Source organism: Brachyhypopomus gauderio, chromosome 14, assembly GCF_052324685.1.
Source record: "Brachyhypopomus gauderio isolate BG-103 chromosome 14, BGAUD_0.2, whole genome shotgun sequence".
In the NCBI taxonomy this organism is placed as follows: domain Eukaryota; kingdom Metazoa; phylum Chordata; class Actinopteri; order Gymnotiformes; family Hypopomidae; genus Brachyhypopomus; species Brachyhypopomus gauderio.
Genome location: NC_135224.1, coordinates 10,105,304 through 10,122,132, shown reverse-complemented (window position 1 = coordinate 10,122,132; position 16,829 = coordinate 10,105,304). Strand labels below are relative to the sequence as shown.

The 16,829-nt window shown below is 44.2% G+C and overlaps 1 protein-coding gene across 3 annotated transcripts in view; it reads left to right on the top strand.

Annotated features, from left to right (window-relative positions):
• rap1gds1 (RAP1, GTP-GDP dissociation stimulator 1) overlaps nucleotides 1-16,829 on the top strand; it is a 32,983-nt gene that overhangs the window by 11,863 nt on the left and 4,291 nt on the right. For 2 of the 3 annotated variants that reach the window (XM_076971978.1, XM_076971977.1), the window contains exons 5-11: nucleotides 4,371-4,517; nucleotides 8,629-8,757; nucleotides 11,358-11,483; nucleotides 13,267-13,410; nucleotides 14,829-14,960; nucleotides 15,580-15,714; nucleotides 15,823-15,948. In XM_076971978.1, coding sequence (XP_076828093.1) covers nucleotides 4,371-4,517; nucleotides 8,629-8,757; nucleotides 11,358-11,483; nucleotides 13,267-13,410; nucleotides 14,829-14,960; nucleotides 15,580-15,714; nucleotides 15,823-15,948 — 939 coding nt within the window. The remainder of the gene's footprint in view (nucleotides 1-4,370; nucleotides 4,518-8,628; nucleotides 8,758-11,357; nucleotides 11,484-13,266; nucleotides 13,411-14,828; nucleotides 14,961-15,579; nucleotides 15,715-15,822; nucleotides 15,949-16,829) is intronic. The other variant, XM_076971979.1, reaches the window with a different exon arrangement.

The following is a 16,829-nucleotide window of genomic DNA, read 5'->3' as shown; positions in this document are numbered from 1 at the left end:
ATCTAGTCGTCCATCTCTACACCATCAACATCTAAAAATTGTCAGCTCAGAGGTATGTAGGTAGGTAAATAAAAGTGGAAAAAGTACATCTGTTGGCCCTTAGTCACCTGAACAGCCAGCAGTAAAACTCGTGATTCATTTTGCCATGACGTTTCGGCTGAGCTAAATTTGCTCATGACCATTAGAGCCAGTTAGAACTGCAAGACCAGGTATGTGGTTATTACCAAACGGTAAAATAGGCAGCTGCTCCAGTCTCTGTGTGAAGGATCCAGCTGGTGTCCAACTCTGAGTGATGGAGCAGCTGAACTGTTGCCCAGCTGAGAGGGGCCCTGGGATACAGCCAACACTCGTCAACCGAGTCGGGCAGCCCCGCTCCAGGGCTTTGTTGAGCCCAAAACCCCAGCTGAGTTTAATCTTTGCCTGTGACTAAGGCTGCTGAATATCCTTAACCCAAAAATCTACACAGATGTCCTTTCTAACGGGAATTACGTTACAGTATCTCTATCCTTAGTCCAGGCCGTTCTTTGGAAGGACTGAAAGGAATAATGATAAGCTTGAAGGATTTTTTTCAAAAGGGGAAAACTGACAGGACTAATACGCAGTCGAACGTCTTTGGAAGGCAGTCAAAGAGCCTGACTCGCCTCTCCCTCTTTCCCTCGTCTTCGTGATTCATGAGCTCTGTTGGTGTGGGGGTTGTGACTAGTGGGCAGTACTCCTAGACACTGTGTGGGCATGGGATAGTGAAACCTGGAGCGTTGTTCATGCCAAATGGAGTGACTCGCAGCTCTCGCGCTGCCACAGCTATGTACAAGAGAGGTTTAGTCTCGCACAGCCACAGCTATGTACAAGAGAGATTTAGTCTCGCACAGCCACAGCTATGTACAAGAGAGGTTTAGTCTCGCACAGCCACAGCTATGTACAAGAGAGATTTAGTCTCGCACAGCCACAGCTATGTACAAGAGAGGTTTAGTCTCGCACAGCCACAGCTATGTACAAGAGAGGTTTAGTCTCGCACAGCCACAGCTATGTACAAGAGAGGTTTAGTCTCGCACAGCCACAGCTAGGTACAAGAGAGATTTAGTCTCGCACAGCCACAGCTATGTACAAGAGAGATTTAGTCGCACTGATTTACACAGTAATGAGCTTCACATAAACATAAGGCTCCTCCCTGTAAGCAGGAATGAGAGGTAAGGCTGCTCAGTATAGCAGCTGTAAGTCATTATCGCAGTTTTAGCAGTTGCGTTATTGACACTCACCAGTCTGTTTTTTGAGAAAGCCAATCATAATCAATATACAAAATCGTTATATACATATACATGTCCATATTGTGCTGTCCTAATACGAATGTATTCGTTTGGGACATTTATAGCGCTGATATGATCAGAGAATAATAATAATACTATTAAAAGCATTTTAAAAAACATTTTATAAATGTATTATTTACCTGGCCATGTATGTCCTTCCTTATTAAATGATCAGGCAGGTTATTGGTCCAGGCAGGCGGAAGGTGTTGATCTTAATCATGTAATCTGCATGCTCCATGTTTAGGTTACATCAGATTATATCAGTCAGGGCTTGATTATGTAAGGAGCAGATATGTGGACATGATGTTTGTTAATGTGGCCATTAGAATGGGTTAAAATACCATTCATACCATATGATAACATAAAGAAATGTTGGTATTGTGATACTACCATATCTGAATCTCCCAATATCCACCTCTGATCTTACCAATGGTAGCTTTTTTACATAGCTTTTTTTTATAGATCTTAAGCTAGAAGAGGCATTTTGAAGACCTGCCATCGGGTAGCACAGTTAACTCTAATGTCTGCTTTCGTGTACTGTTTAAGTGTTCCCTCTACAATGGCCTCGCCAATTACTATAGCATACCTAAAACATTGGAAGATGATGGACAACTACTTCACTAAAGCCTTGGCTCCAAAACAGGGTTTTCTCTCAGAGCTTTGGCAAGAACATATTTTTTATACCGACCCTGTTGGTGTTTACAGTTGGAACAGCCTAAAAATCTACATCTATGACAGCTAGTAAAGTGACGAGAAGTAGGCAGGGGTGGACCTGTCAGATGGTCCTTTGCCTTGCAAGGTGATGTTCACAGAAATGCTGGTAATACCTGAGAAAGGGCAGCACAGAAGCACCGACACGAGGTTCTGCGACATATTTTTAGTTTTTATCCCAGAAACAACAAGCGTTACCTCAGGCTAGGCCTGCACAGTATGTCTGATGTTTACCAGCTGACCATCTAATGTGCTTCCAGCAGTTACAGCTGAGGACCAAGGCTGCAGACTAATGCCCTTATGCGCAGACGACTGTCCTTATGCGCAGACGTAGATTTTAGGTCTTACTAATTCAACCCACAAACCAACGCTTTTATTGTCTGTGGTATGAGTGCATCTGAACATTCACACAGTGGTCATTTAGTGACTTTGGTAGTTTTGCCTCATTCGTAGCTTCATGAGAGAGTGTGTGTGTGTGTGTGTGTGTGTGTGTGTGTGTGTGTGTGTGTGTGTGTGTGTGTGTGTGTGTGTGTGTGCACGAGTTTGTGTGCATGTGCTTCTGTGAGTGAATTTCACAGCAGCATAAAGTTTATTTATTGTTCTGTGATTCAGTACATCGGTTGCTGTCCTGAGTAGTTAGTAGCATAGTACAATAGTGTGTGGGGCTTTTTAGCTACGTGGCTTGTGTAAGCTTAGCCTCAAATAGCTCCATATGTGCCTTGAATTAATAAACCACTTTGGGCATTTGTCCACTTTTATTTCTGACCTCAGAATGTTTTATTTGGACCAAATACGTTTTTGTCCCCCATAATCTAATTTAGACTTAAAATTGCACATCTAAAAGCTGTACGGTTTTTCAGATTTTACTTTAGATTAAATATTGTGTCCTATCAATACTTATCAGGCATCAGTGTCCAAAGCCATTCAGTAGCCCATTCAGTAGCCCACGTCTCCTACTGCTGATTCTTTATACTGATCCCAGTGACATACAGAAACTGAATCTGAAGTGCAGCTCTGCCATGGTGCATCTCATCCTGCCAGAACTTTAATTCTCCTGCTGCCTTCTGGAAGCCGCACAGGGAACCCGGTCCCTGGCAGCCGGTCCCTGGCAGCCCTCCTTCCCCCCCCCCCCCCCCCCCCAGACGTGGGTCAGCGTCCCCTCCCCCTCCACTTTCTCTCCCAGCGTTTTTGATAGTGGCGACCGACGCAAGCGGCCAGCCTGACGCTCGAGAACGTCCACCAACCACAATGAACTCAATCTTCTTGAGAAGAGGGTGGGGTGGGGTCTTTAATGGGCAGCGTGCCCACTGCACACTGCCGCTTTTGCAGATTCAGTCTGTCGCTACTTGGGTCGCCGTCTGCCTTGCGTTTTATCCGTTTGGGTAAATGCCTGTTCGGTGTGTTGGAAAATGAATTTCGATTGATGAGACTTTTTTCGGGGGGGAGACTTTTTGGCTTGGCCAGCTTGCCCCGGGGTCTGCACGACCGGGAGCGGCCGACGCACTTCTCTGTCGGCGCTCCAGCCAAGAGAGAGAACACGGAGAGGAGGAGGTGCAGGAGGAGCGGGGAGGGCACAGATGGCGTGGAGTGACGGGACACCGGGAACAGTGCAGTTCGATTGATATGATTCGTATGACCTCCTGTCTAATAGCCATCTTCCCTAGAGGGGTCATATTCCCTCGGAGAGAGATGCTGTGTTTAATCCTCCCTCGCATTAATCCCACATGTACCCTCAGCCTATTAGTTACTTACTAACACACTAAAGTCAGCTTTTAGACAGTTAGGAGTTGTACAGACATTTGCGCTATAATTAACTCACAGTTCGTAACCTGCGTGTGCTTACTGAGTCGCACTTCACATGTCTAATACCGGGCCCGGTCCTGGTGCTGGCGTTGGCCCATCCAGTCTCCAGGTACTCTTTCACGGGTGTGGGTGGGCCCGGTGTGCTTCTCCTAGCCCGTGGGTCTGTGCGTCAGGTTGTTTCAGACTCGCAAGAGTCAGCCGGCTCAGACGGAAAGAACTGGGTGTTCTGCAGCTGGAATTAGGATTTTGTATTAATTTTTCCGTTATTTTTTAAAACCTCTTCCTTAAAATGTTATTTATTTTTTTTCAATATGACCTGGTCCATACCAGCAATCGTCTTGATCTATTATCAGAATGTTTATTATTATTATTATTATTATTGTTCTTATTATTATTGTTATTATTAGACCCCAACCTGTCACCGTATGTGATTTTAGTTTGCGTTAATGCCTCCCTTTCCCGTCACTTATGATTTAAAGCTTGTTGTCCTTTTTTGTGTCCTTTGTTGTCTTGTTTATTGTTTATTCTTTACGTGACCTCTTTGTTTTGCAGATGAGGGCAGAAGCGTTGTTGACGAGGCGGGCGGTGCTCAGATAGTAGCAGAGCACATTAAGGCTCTGGCCTCTAACACTGACCCCGCCACCGGGAAGCTCTTGACTGTCTTTTGTGGCATGCTGATGAACTATAGCAATGATAATGGTAATGACCATAACAAAAACAGAGTTTGGGTGGTTCCCTATAGGTGTATCCTGCTCAATAAACTGCCAGTGATGCATTAGGCTAGGTGGAGCTATTGGTATTTCTTAGTGCCAGCTAGAGGCTCGGTTTATTAGCCTATGAATATTTTATTTTGTTTGCATTGTTATATATGGCGTCCCATGTAGGGTAACTGACAGGTTGTTGAGCATCAATGCAAAATCTCTAGGGGACTATCCAAATCAAGATATGTGGTGATGAACGTTGTTTTTAACGATTCTGGTTCACTTATGCCTTTCTTAGTGTTTATCAGACTCTAGGAAATGCACTGTGTACAATTAGTGACCAGCTTCTAAACCAGCGGGAATGACACTAACTGAACTGGACATGGAAAACAAATTATCTAAAATATTTCCTCTTCCCTACACAACTTATTCATTAACTTTGATCCCATGCTTTTCATTTTAAAGAAGCATTCTCTAAGATTTAAAAACTGACATTTCAAGGCAGATTAAAAACACACCTTTGAGTCAGCGAACCGTTTCAGCAACATTGCAGCAGCTGAACAGCTTGGACCTAGGGCTGGCCCATACGCCCGAGATTCTCACGATGTTCGTGCACGTCAGTGGTATTTGAGTGTCCGTTTAGCACACTGAAGCTTCTATCCCCTCTATCAGTTCCTTTGTGCAAACGTAAGCTGCAATGCGTTTTATGAGCTGTCACTGTTAATGTGCAGAGAATGTCAAACATGGAATATAAATTCTACCCTGCTAGGTTGTGTCATAAAATTCATGCCTTCAGTCCACGTTGCCTTGACTGAGTTGTGTGGAAATGTATTTTTAAAAATGCATTAATACAAACAATATGATGAACCTAGTACACCATGGAGAGAAGAAGAGTTCAAATTAGAGTGAGTGGATAAGTAAAGGGATCCTTATCGAAGTAAGCCTATTATTTATGCCCTATAGATTTGTAAATTGCATTGCACTTTAAATTTACTTTGTTGTATCTCTGATACATGCAATGCATGCATTTCTTATGAAATGTTCATAATAGTATTAATCCACAAACAAGCATTCAAAGGCTTTAAAAAAGGTTTGTGGGCCAGCCCTACTGTGACTAGTTCTAGGAAAAACATGGTTGTCTACATATCCAATCAGACTACAGCTGAATGTAGCTACACTGTTGTAGCAGTGTTGTAGGTTCACATACATTTTATCCAAAGGGTGATTAAATCTTACAGAATGCAGAATTAAATGAAATCCACTGACATTTTCTTGGTCTTCTGTGAAGTGTGGTGGAGGCGAGATGACTGAGGACGTTTGTTGTGTAGAAGGTGCCATGACCAACGTTCCCCGTCTTTGAAGGACCCCCTCTACTGAGGCTCAAGTAGAGTCTTTTCACAGCTAGCCTCCGTTCTCCACACCATTCCTGCGATTTCAAAATTGCTTAGGATTTAGGTGCCAAATGTGGCAGGTAGTCCAGCTGGTCAGGGAACACATCCATGATTGAAGAGGTCATTGATTTGATCCCGTCTGTTGGCTGCTGCCACTGGGTCTGAGACACGGCTGGCCCTGAGGCGCTTCACCGGGCCTCGCCCACCAGCTGTCCATGTAGATGTTAGCAGTCGTCCTCGCCGTGTCCAGTCGCTGCCTCACAATGCGTGCGGGGCATTTACTCCAGTGTTGCATAATCAGCGGTCAAGCTGAGCTCTTCTCTTCCTGGCCGTGCATGACACGGTAATTAAGTCTCGCTGTATTACCTCTGGAGTCCTGCAGCTTGTCCAGGCTGGTTAAATTGGGATCACACCTTTTTCATTTCTTCTCGCTGTTTGAAAATGCGTAGTGAAATGAGAATGTAATTGAAAAGTGAACAAGCCACTCATTCCTTAATATGGCCACTCCACATTCACACTGTCCCTTCGCCTGTCTGTGTCTCCGTCTGTGTGCCTCTTTCTGTCTGTGTGCTGTGTGTAATTCTCTGGTCTTTTAGTATGTTGTCTGAGGGGAATGTGCAAAAAAAAGAAAATCCTACTTTAAACTAAGCATACTCTGAAGTAAGTGGATCAGACCTGAATTGTACCTAGGCAAGCATTCTTAACTGACAGTAAATCAGCATTCCTATTCAGACAGAATTATCCACAGGAACAGAATTGTGAATCGGATAATTTTTTTTTGCTTGTATAAGGGTTTACAATTGTAATATATTTGCATTCTTAATTCTCCCTGAAGATATTCCATAAGTACCAGGCTATTTAACATTTTTATGCTTTTTATTTGCATTATACTGCATTCATTGACTTTAACAGTTATGTTATGCTGCTTAATTAATTGTTATTAGCAATACTGCAACATGCCTTACTGCTCTTATTATTAATACTGAAATGCTGAGGCTTGAATATGCTTTCTCAACTTTATTTTGTGGCATTTCGCTCCTAACAATACCAGTGGAGTTACAAAGGCAATGACCATGACCATTTCATTTCATCAATCATGTAAATGTTTGTGCTAGAGCAGTCTAGCAGACGCCTCTCCCACAGATCCAGAGGACGGTTGAAGTCAGAAGCCGCACGCCCGTGGCCTCGCAGGGTCTGATGTAGCGCCGTCTTTATTGTGCGGCCGTGGACGTGTTTGCAACGTGAGCGCGTGCCAGCGGCTCTGTGTTGGTCAGCTGTCACTGTGGCAGGTGTAGCTGTCATTAATAAGGATGGAGGCTCCAGTACCCCATAGCGCAGAAGCCAGCCAGGTCATGGCTAACTGGAAGCAGAACAAGAAATACCCTGGAAATTTGCCCTGGAAATACCCGCATGTTTCCCACCTGAACAGGTGAGGCCGGGTCGGGCCAGGCAGGGTTTTCATAAAGACTTCATAAACGCCTAGCTCATAATCAAAAAAATATATACGTTTTTTCTGAGGTCATTATATTCAAAAGCGTCTGTCTTTGGTATGAGCATTAATAAATGTTCATTCAAAGACTCGAAATCTTGCTTAAATGATTCCTGCTCCACCCACTGACGTAGCTGCCTCCGCAGCATCTGCTCTGTGAAAGGTGGAACTCTGTGGAACTCGGTGGGTAGATGAATGCGTGCAGTTGGATTACAAGTCGAGGCGATTTTTAAAAGGCCTGTCACGGTGTGTTTGTGCACACATCTGTTGAGTCAAATTTACTTTGCATCCAGAAAGATCCCTCATCTTCAGGAGTCTAAGCTAGCCGCATGTCCTTAGAGTGCATGGCCAGGGTATTGTGTGAAAGATGACCCTTCCAGTAAGAGTCCTTATTGGGCCTGTTTGTTTTAGTTAATTTATGTAGGTGTAACTGGGGAGCAGTTGTCTGAAAGTCAGGGTAGTTTCCCATCTAACCCTAAACTTTTCTTTCCATGCTGTGTTCCATATTTTACAGCTTCTGTGTCAGTTTCCAGACATCAGCTTCCCATCTTTCGTTTCCATAAGTCCTCCCAAATGTTTGAACGTGTCTTCGTTTTGCTCCTCTGTTTCTAATGCTTACCTGCTTTTTCTCTTCTTGCCTGTGTCTTTCTTTATAGGTCCACATGAACACACATTATTCAGTGCTGGTGGTTCTCTAGAAGATTCTGTCAGTCGTTAAAACGCTTTAGCCACATTTCAGACAATAGTGCACTTATGGGTAATCCAGATACATTTGTCGAAATGTGTGTTTTATGCCCAAGTAAAAAAAATTTATAAATCTGTGAAAAAAGTGTGAGTGGTTACAGAGAGAAACATTGTCTCTTGTCACACATATCAGTCAGGACTTTTGAATTCACACCGGCATACAACATGGCTGCACCTGTTAGGGTTGTTTAGCCATGTCGGTTTCTCATGTTTGTTTTTGCATTAGCATGTGTGTGCTAGCCTACATGTACCGTATTTCAAATTTTGCCATCTGCTAAACAAGCAACACCCACTTCAAGACACAACTGCCAAACGGCAGTGCTTAATATGGCATCTTTCATGTAGCGGGTTTAGCACCAACAGCTATAATGACACAGAGATAATGGGTGAAGCTCGTCTACTTCAGCGATGGCACCTCCATGTTGGTGCGCTGGTGCGTCTGAGAGTTGGTGGTGATACCGCATATCTCGTCCCTTTCCCCCCAGACACGTTGCAGGCCCAGCTGATTAGCATGGGGGTGATCCCCACTCTGGTGCAGCTTCTCGGGGTCCACTCCCAGAACATGCCCCTCACAGAAATGTGCCTCATTGCCTTCGGAAACCTGGCGGAACTGGGTAAGTCACCAACGGGCTTCGCCAATTGCCCGTTGTAAAACACATCGCCCACCTTCATTTACGCAGGAGCGTTGTATCGAAAGCCCTGCCTGTTTGTTCACACGTTGTGATTGATGACGAGGACTTGATCGTGTCGTGAACCTGTCTTTGAAACAGATTTATAGTTTGCCACGCTTTACTGTATTTGTTTTTACTAATAACTTTCAATGTATCAATAAGAATGTTGAGTGGTATAGGGGTTTTGGTTCTATGAAACGATTTGCCAGAATTAAAAAAATCTATATTTGTTTTTTATTCTATTTAATAAAGTTGGATGTAGATGCCTGTGGGCTCTGTCCCACTGAGGAAGCTGGTACGGATGCAACCTCGCTGATAAACGGTTACGGCCGAGTTGTGTGGCGCGTTTCTCCTGGTATGGTGATGAGGTGGGCGGGGCAGAGTGGCATGGTGGCGGTATTGGACCCACGCCGCCCTGCTGGTGGAGATTGGTGCAACGGCCTCATCCTAGAACGCTTTGGTATTTTTAATCTCTGATCCCTCAGCATCACACATCTGTGATCGCGGCTCCCAGCTCTACATGCAGCTCCGGCCATACAAGCTCCTGAGTTCACAAGATCTTTGCATTAGCGTTTTTGACCACTCAGAGATGTTGGAGTAGTGTGGCTGCTGTGCTCCTATTGTCTATATGCGTGTCTAACGGTTAAACACTTTTAGTAAAGTTACTATGAAGTCTGTAATCGTGCAGTGGCATGGCATTAGGCTTTAGGCCTTTGTTAGACAGATGCCTATTGCCATGGTTTAGAGCAGCTGTACTTTATCTGTACAACAGGTACAGACCACTCATCACTCAATTGGTGAATGAGAAAAGAAATCGTGTAAATGATGTAGTCTGTGTGTACTAGTGGTTCTTGCACGAGAGCCAGTGTTCCATCATATTTCATTAGGCTCGTCATGCATCACCACACTTGTGAGCTACTGTCTCAAGCGTCTCCCTCCGTCTACCTCCACGCTGTTCGTGTATTGGGCCGGCGGACCGTTCTGAGAGCGATGCTGTCATACACGGCTGTGCTGCACGGTGGTGTTTGCTGGAGTTTTTACACTTGTCAGTACTGGGTTGAGAGTGGCCCATCAACAGAGAAAGTCGCTGGTATGATAACAAGTTTCGCCGCCCAAAAATATCCAACCACTAATTGTTCTGTGATCAGAAGCTGAAGAGTATGAGGATGGATGAGACAACCTGTTTATGGTACTAATAAGAACACGGAATACTGCACACCAAGGTGTTTGTCATTATCTCTAATTAGAATCTCTATAATAAAGTATGTAGCGAGTACAGCCATGCTATCTAGAGTTCAAACAACCAACAAAACAAAAACCTGTCCATAAAGTAGAAATGGGTAGCATCTTATCTGATATGTCGGCTAAAGAGTAAAAGATCAGCAAACGTGAATTCAGTTTCCTCTTTCTCAAGACAAATCGTACAAGGTTTTGCATGTTAATCTAGCCAGACAACTGTATACTTTTGGTCCATCTATGCAAAAGATGAATTTTCACTCGTAGGACCAGTTGGCATGACATCTGCTCGGACCTCATGAGCTTCAAACGTTCTGATCTTCCATCTGTCTGCTGGATACCTGGCTGGAGGTCTTGTGACATCATATGCAATAGCCGACATCATGTCTGGTTTTAGTGACAATACAACTAAATAAACAACTCAGACTGGCTAGAGTGGGGTGTTGCACATGCATTGTCTGTGCAGTGAATTCTTTTGAACTCTAAGTGATGCCAATAAAATTAACATAAAATAAAATAACAAAATAGAAGATCTGAAAACTGCCAGTTATTATTTTATATGTGTAAGCCACATTGAAAGAACCCAACGAACCCCAGAATAACCATCAATCTGAACAGAATTAGAAAATAGCAAAAACAAAACAAAGAAGTAAACATAAAAATATTTACTGTTTGGCTCAGCCAATAAAAAATTTAGATGTAAAATTTTACAATCTCAAAACCACAGTGAAGATCTACATGATTTGATTATATGCTTACAAATTAATATAATGTGCTACCTATTGTATTTAAATTTGATCATATTTATGATTTTATATAGCTGTAAAATATATTGATATCTTCTCCAAAGTACCTTATGAACAATAATTTGATTGATTGGTAACAGGGAAATAACAATTGGTAACCGATCGATTATTGAAGTTAATTTCAAATTAACAATGACTGAAATCTGAATTGGTATTTATTGTTCAACTTTTTTATTGTTCATACACAAGGGCACAGAAGAAAGCTCCATGTGTTTACACATTATGCAGAATGATTTGCTCAATATGTTTCCTGAACATTTTAGTATTCTAAGCTACAAAGAACTCAACAAAATTTGCAACCCGAGCCGGTGCCTTGTGGACTCATGTATTTCATGACCCAGGCCAACTCGACATTTAAATGGTTTTACAAGCATTATAATTTTATGATGTGGTGTCATATCAGTTGCCGACCTCTGGTTTTATGAAGCTGCAAGCAGGACGTGTTGACTGGTGTCACTCTCACCGAGGCCGTCGTCTTGTTTGCTGATTGTTTCACTGCAGAATCGAGTAAGGAGCAGTTTGCATCTACAAACATTGCAGAGGAGCTCGTGAGACTTTTCCGGAAGCAGGTGGAACACGAGAAGAAGGAGATGATCTTTGAGGTGCTAGCTCCACTGGCAGAGAATGGTAAGAACCAGAGATCAATTTACACAGACAAAAAAACGTTTATGAGATTGGTAGTAGGTAAAGTGAAAACGCTTTCACTGCTGTCAGAAGAAAGATTGAACTTTCTCAATATTTATCTTTAGGCGATCTTCTGTTTTTTTTAAAGGCTTTGTTTAAAAATAATTACTGTTCCAGCACTGCACGGCATTGATGAATCTTCTGGGCATGTGATGTGTTTAAGGTGACAATCCTGAGTGGTGTAACCTGACTAAATATAGATGTGAACATTATGGCCCATCTCCTACTGTCACACTGCCTTTGTGTTTAAGCATGTGTGCTGTCTGCAAGCACTGATCTCTGAGCTGCCAGTGTCTTAAAGGAGGGTTGTGAAATTAGTAGAGAAAATATCGCACTATTTAGAATAACTAATGTAGAATCTGCTATTTAAAATAAAGTACAACCACTGGAATTACAGGCTTGTTCTGTTTTTGGACCTCTGCAGACGTACCAGTTTTAGGGATCGGTCTCTGCAATTAGCCAGATGCTGAAGTTGTTTCAGCTCCGTCTGTGTTAGGATAATAAGTGGTGTCATTTGCCCCTGTGCCACTGTAGCCACAGTGGGAGTCTGGGGTCTAAGAACAGCTGTGCTCTGCCTGTGTGTGTGTGTGTGTGTGTGTGTGTGTGTGTGTGTGTGTGTGTGTGTGTGTGTGTGTGTGTGTGTGTGTGTGTGTGTAAGAGAGATGAGGAGAGCATGTGGGCTGCTCTGAGAGATATGTCTTTCAAAACTTGATGGACAAAAACAGGGAGAGGAGGCCAAGGAGAATCTGAAAGGGAAGCGTGCATATATGTGCCCGCGTGTGTGTGTGTGCCTGGGTGAAACACAAAAGAGTAAATAAGCCTCAGGAGGAGGGCTTATGAAGAGATCCATGTGGTGAAGGTAAAGTCAGGGGGGAGCATGAAGCCGAGGGTGTTTACATGTTCCTGGGCCTTATGCTGATGACCAGAGAGGTCCGGGGAGGGAGGGTGGTCGTGTGAGGGGCCGGCGGAGGGCCGGGGGTGAAGGGTGAAGGGTGAAGGGTGAAGGTGTGAGGGAAGCTAGAGAGGACCACAGCGTCCCCAGTGAGGAGCCGACGGGCTGGCTGCTTGTTACCATTCAGGGCACCGTGCTGCCCTCCCGGACTGGCAGTCTCCAAGACAACGTCCTACTTAAAGCCACAACACACTAGCGGGGAGGGGGGAGGAGGTCTGTGTGTGTGTGTGTGTGTGTGTGTGTGTGTGTGTGTGTGTGTGTGTGTGTGTGTGTGTGTGTGTGTGTGTGTGTGTGTGTGTGTGTGTCAGTGAGGAGAGTGAGAGACATAAAATACCTGTTGTAGTGTTGCAGGGGTTTGTGTAGTCAGCCAGGGCTCAGTGAGAGGGTGGTCGTGTGTGTAAACCTAAGCCCTTGTTCATGTGTTCACATCTGTTCATGGTTTTGCCCACGGAGAGAAATAAATCGATGGCTTTAATATTTTGTCTTTGCTCGTTGTTTTACTGATAGTGGCATATTAATTTCTTGTGTCTGACTCTGTTTAGTAATGAGTGTTATGTAATACAGCACGTTAAGTAGAAATGTGCTCTCTTCAGTACTGAAACACCGCAAACCGGGTTGAGCTTCAGGACTGTGAAGATCCTTTGGGTAGCTGTCGTGATGATGGCAACGTGCGAAAGAGATCCGGCTCGTCGTGTCGAATTCGCCAGAGTTTACACATTTCACCTAACTGCCCCCCCCCCCCCCCCCCCCCCCACCCCCCACTCCTCCCTCCAGATGTGATCAAGCTGCAGCTGGTGGAGGCGGGCCTGGTGGAGTGCCTGTTGGACGTGGTTGGTCAGACGGTGGACAGCGACAGGGAGGAGGACGTGGCTCAGCTGAAGACCGCCTCCGACCTCATGGTGCTTCTGCTGCTGGGAGGTGCCGTCCCTGCCCTTTGCTAAGCCTCAGTCCTGCTGTCACCATGACGAGCGCTACAGCCCAGCGTGAATAATTAGGCGCTCGGGCAGATTTTCAGCACCCTGGAGAGCAGTCAGACTCTAGGCCACTTTACAGTCAACCGGAAAATATTTTTCATCAGGGTTCCCATCGCAAAGTTTAAGCACTAGCAGTAGAAATTATGACAGGTGATCGTTGGTGACTGTATTTGTGGTTAGAAACATCTAGGTTACATTTTGGATAAAACACATGGCATAACCGATATTTTTAGTTGAAAACCTTTCGATATATATCACATTTTCTCTACTAGCTGAACATTGATTTTGGTTTGAATAAACTATTCATGAAATTTCATTCAACTAAAATGTCAAAACAAATCTTGACCTAAGACATTCTAAAGACATACTTTATTTAAATGAATAGATATTTACACAGGAAACACATGCATGACACACATCACTATGTACAAAATCACTGAGTATTTAAACTCCTGCCAGATGTGTTTTGGCTTCATACCCAAGCACAGTGGATTTGAAGGGAGACAATGCCTCAGTCTAGATGTGGACAAATGGCTACGCTAACGTGCAGTTTGTCGACGGTGGTCCTGACACGGGGACGGTGTTGCGTGGAAAGCCGGTTGAAGCCCCTTTGTTGACATAGGTGTGCTGTTATTTCTCCCTCCCGTCTGCTTAGCATGCAGGAGAGACAAAACACGAAGCGTTTTTCATCTCTGGCTGAATAATTGATGGTGGCTGAGTGGCGCGTGGGGTGCTAACACTTCCGCCAGGGGTGATTTTAGGGATGTCAGTTTATGGATGGAGGGCAGCTCTTTCTTTTGGGGGGTTTCTCAGTGTAGGGATGGGCTTCTGGGATTTTTATTTCCTCAAATCAGAATGTAGTATTTAACTCAGCGTTTTTGAGTCTTATTGTTGTGTTACTTGGTCTATGTGGTTTTATGCTGCAGTAGCTGCTTGGGTCACTAGAGTATACCGCAGTAGTACTAAGAGTAGGGATTTCAGGATTAATAATTAGATAATGGCTGATTGCAATGCAACTACTTCATATATTAGAATACACTGAGTGAGTGCCACACCTTTTATAGATCTACCAGAATGAGATCCACCATTTGTGAGATCCACTATTTCTGACACCACTACTGTAGTGTTGCCTGATTGTGCAGGTGTACCTGGAGACATTAACCTTCATCGGTCTCTTTCATGAGTCACTTGTATTTGGCCAAAGTATTAACCAGAAATAATAAAATATTTATGCTGGAAATGCAATATTCAATGCAAACATCTATGATCACAGCATACACTGAGATACGTGCATGTCTGCAAATACAACATGTAGATAACGCCTGCGCTTGTTTCTACCCCCCCCCCCCCCCCCCCCCCCAGACGAGTCGATGCAGAAGTTGTTTGATGGGGGGAAAGGTAGCGTCTTCCAGAGGGTTCTCTCCTGGGTTCCTTCCAACAGCCACCAGCTTCAGTTAGCTGGTGCCTTGGCGATCGCCAACTTTGCCCGCAATGGTGAGCTCTACAGCCGGAACCCTGATCACTTCCAGGAACATGTGCAATAAGGTTTTTTCTTCATAAGAGTTTGTGCTGTGGTTGCTGATGCTGTGTGGATAACGTTCTTGGCTTTCCAGGCTGTATGCGTTTCTGCACTGCTGAAGATCGATGATGTCTGTTTGGAACCATTGTCTTAACTAAGATTAAGTGTTACACGTACCAGATGCAGACATGCATACCAAGTCATGCATGCTATCATGCAGTGTAAAGACCTGGACATTGTGCTGAGGATTCCTTTAAGATCCCTTATTGTTTATAAAGATACATCCCTCAATAAGACGTACTCCTGTATGACTGTATACATTGGAATCAACCTTTTAAAGAGACGTACACATTACACATTAGAAATACACATTATCTACATATTTATGTTCAACACGGGCATTTGAAGTAAATACTGCCAGGATGCAGAATAGAAACTATATTTTTACAGTTTTATGCTAAAAACAGTTTCAGCGGACACATTGATATATATTCATTCATAATTCAAACAGCAGCCCGAGGCGATGTGACCCCCGAGGTTAGCCTTAGCCTGGGTGTTTTTACCTTAAAGTGTCTCGTCTCCTCCTGCCTTTAGACGGGAACTGCATCCACATGGTAGACACCGGCATCGTGCAGAAGCTCCTGGACCTTCTGGATAGACACGTGGAGGAGGGAAACGTTACCGTGCAGCACGCCGCTCTCAGCGCCCTGAGGAACCTGGCTATCCCAGGTCAGTGCCGTGACCTCACCTTCTCACTTGGCTCCACCCCCATGGGGGCGTGGCTAGCCGGAACCTGGCGGGCTGCATAATCGCTCTCCTCCTTCTTCTCTTCATTAGTGGTGAACAAGTCCAAGATGCTCACGGCCGGCGTGACTGACGTGGTTCTGAGGTTCCTCCCGTCCGAGATGCCGCCGGTTCAGTTCAAGCTGCTGGGGACGTTACGGATGCTCATCGATACACAAGGTAGACGCTGGCAAAGTCAGGACGACACCCCGGCTCACCTGAGCTTCCGATCATTTCCTTACAACCTCTCGGATAAGAGGGGCGTGGGAAACGGTCCATGTTTGAGGCGTGTAGGTACCACTCTCGCAGGTTCTCTTGCAAAAGCTGCGTCACACACACATCAAGGTCCCTTATGTGGTGTGTGATGGCAGCTGAGCTGAAACCAGACATGGAAGTGATCGTGGACGTGATCGTGGACGTGATAGTGGACCCTCAATGTGGGGTCCCATTTGCGTGATGTGGAGAACGTTGACGGAGTCTCAGAATTAAGTTATAAAAATGGATTTCAGGTTTACAGATGGAAATTGGTGGAATTTCAAAGGGTGGGGTTTCTTAAACATGTCCTAGTACTGTCTAGAAAGAGTTTGTTCTTTTAGCATATGCACTTACTATAAATCCCAACATGCTTCTGACTAAAAGCCCATTTTACATGAGCAGCGCAGTGACTGCTGCAAGTCGCATCTGTTCTGCAGTACTTCATATTTCACTCCAGACGTGACTCACTGCAGAAGGCTGTGTGTGTAGATCACTATGGAAAATATTCCCATAGTGACAACGGGAATGGGGATGAGATTTATGCGAGAACCATAAATGCAAGCTAATAAAACATCAGTAGTGGTGACTGTGTGTTGCCTGTATTGTAACATTTTAAAACACTCAATGTTTGAGTTTGTCTGATTTCCTTCAAAAAAGATCAAATACTGGTGAATAGTAAAAAATAGCTTTCCTAATTTAAACTTGTTTAAACTTTTTCCTTTTGCCATTAGTCCTAAATCAGCTGAATTCCAAAATAATAGACAGAAAAAAAACTACATGCTTTTATTCAAATATGTGCTCAAACT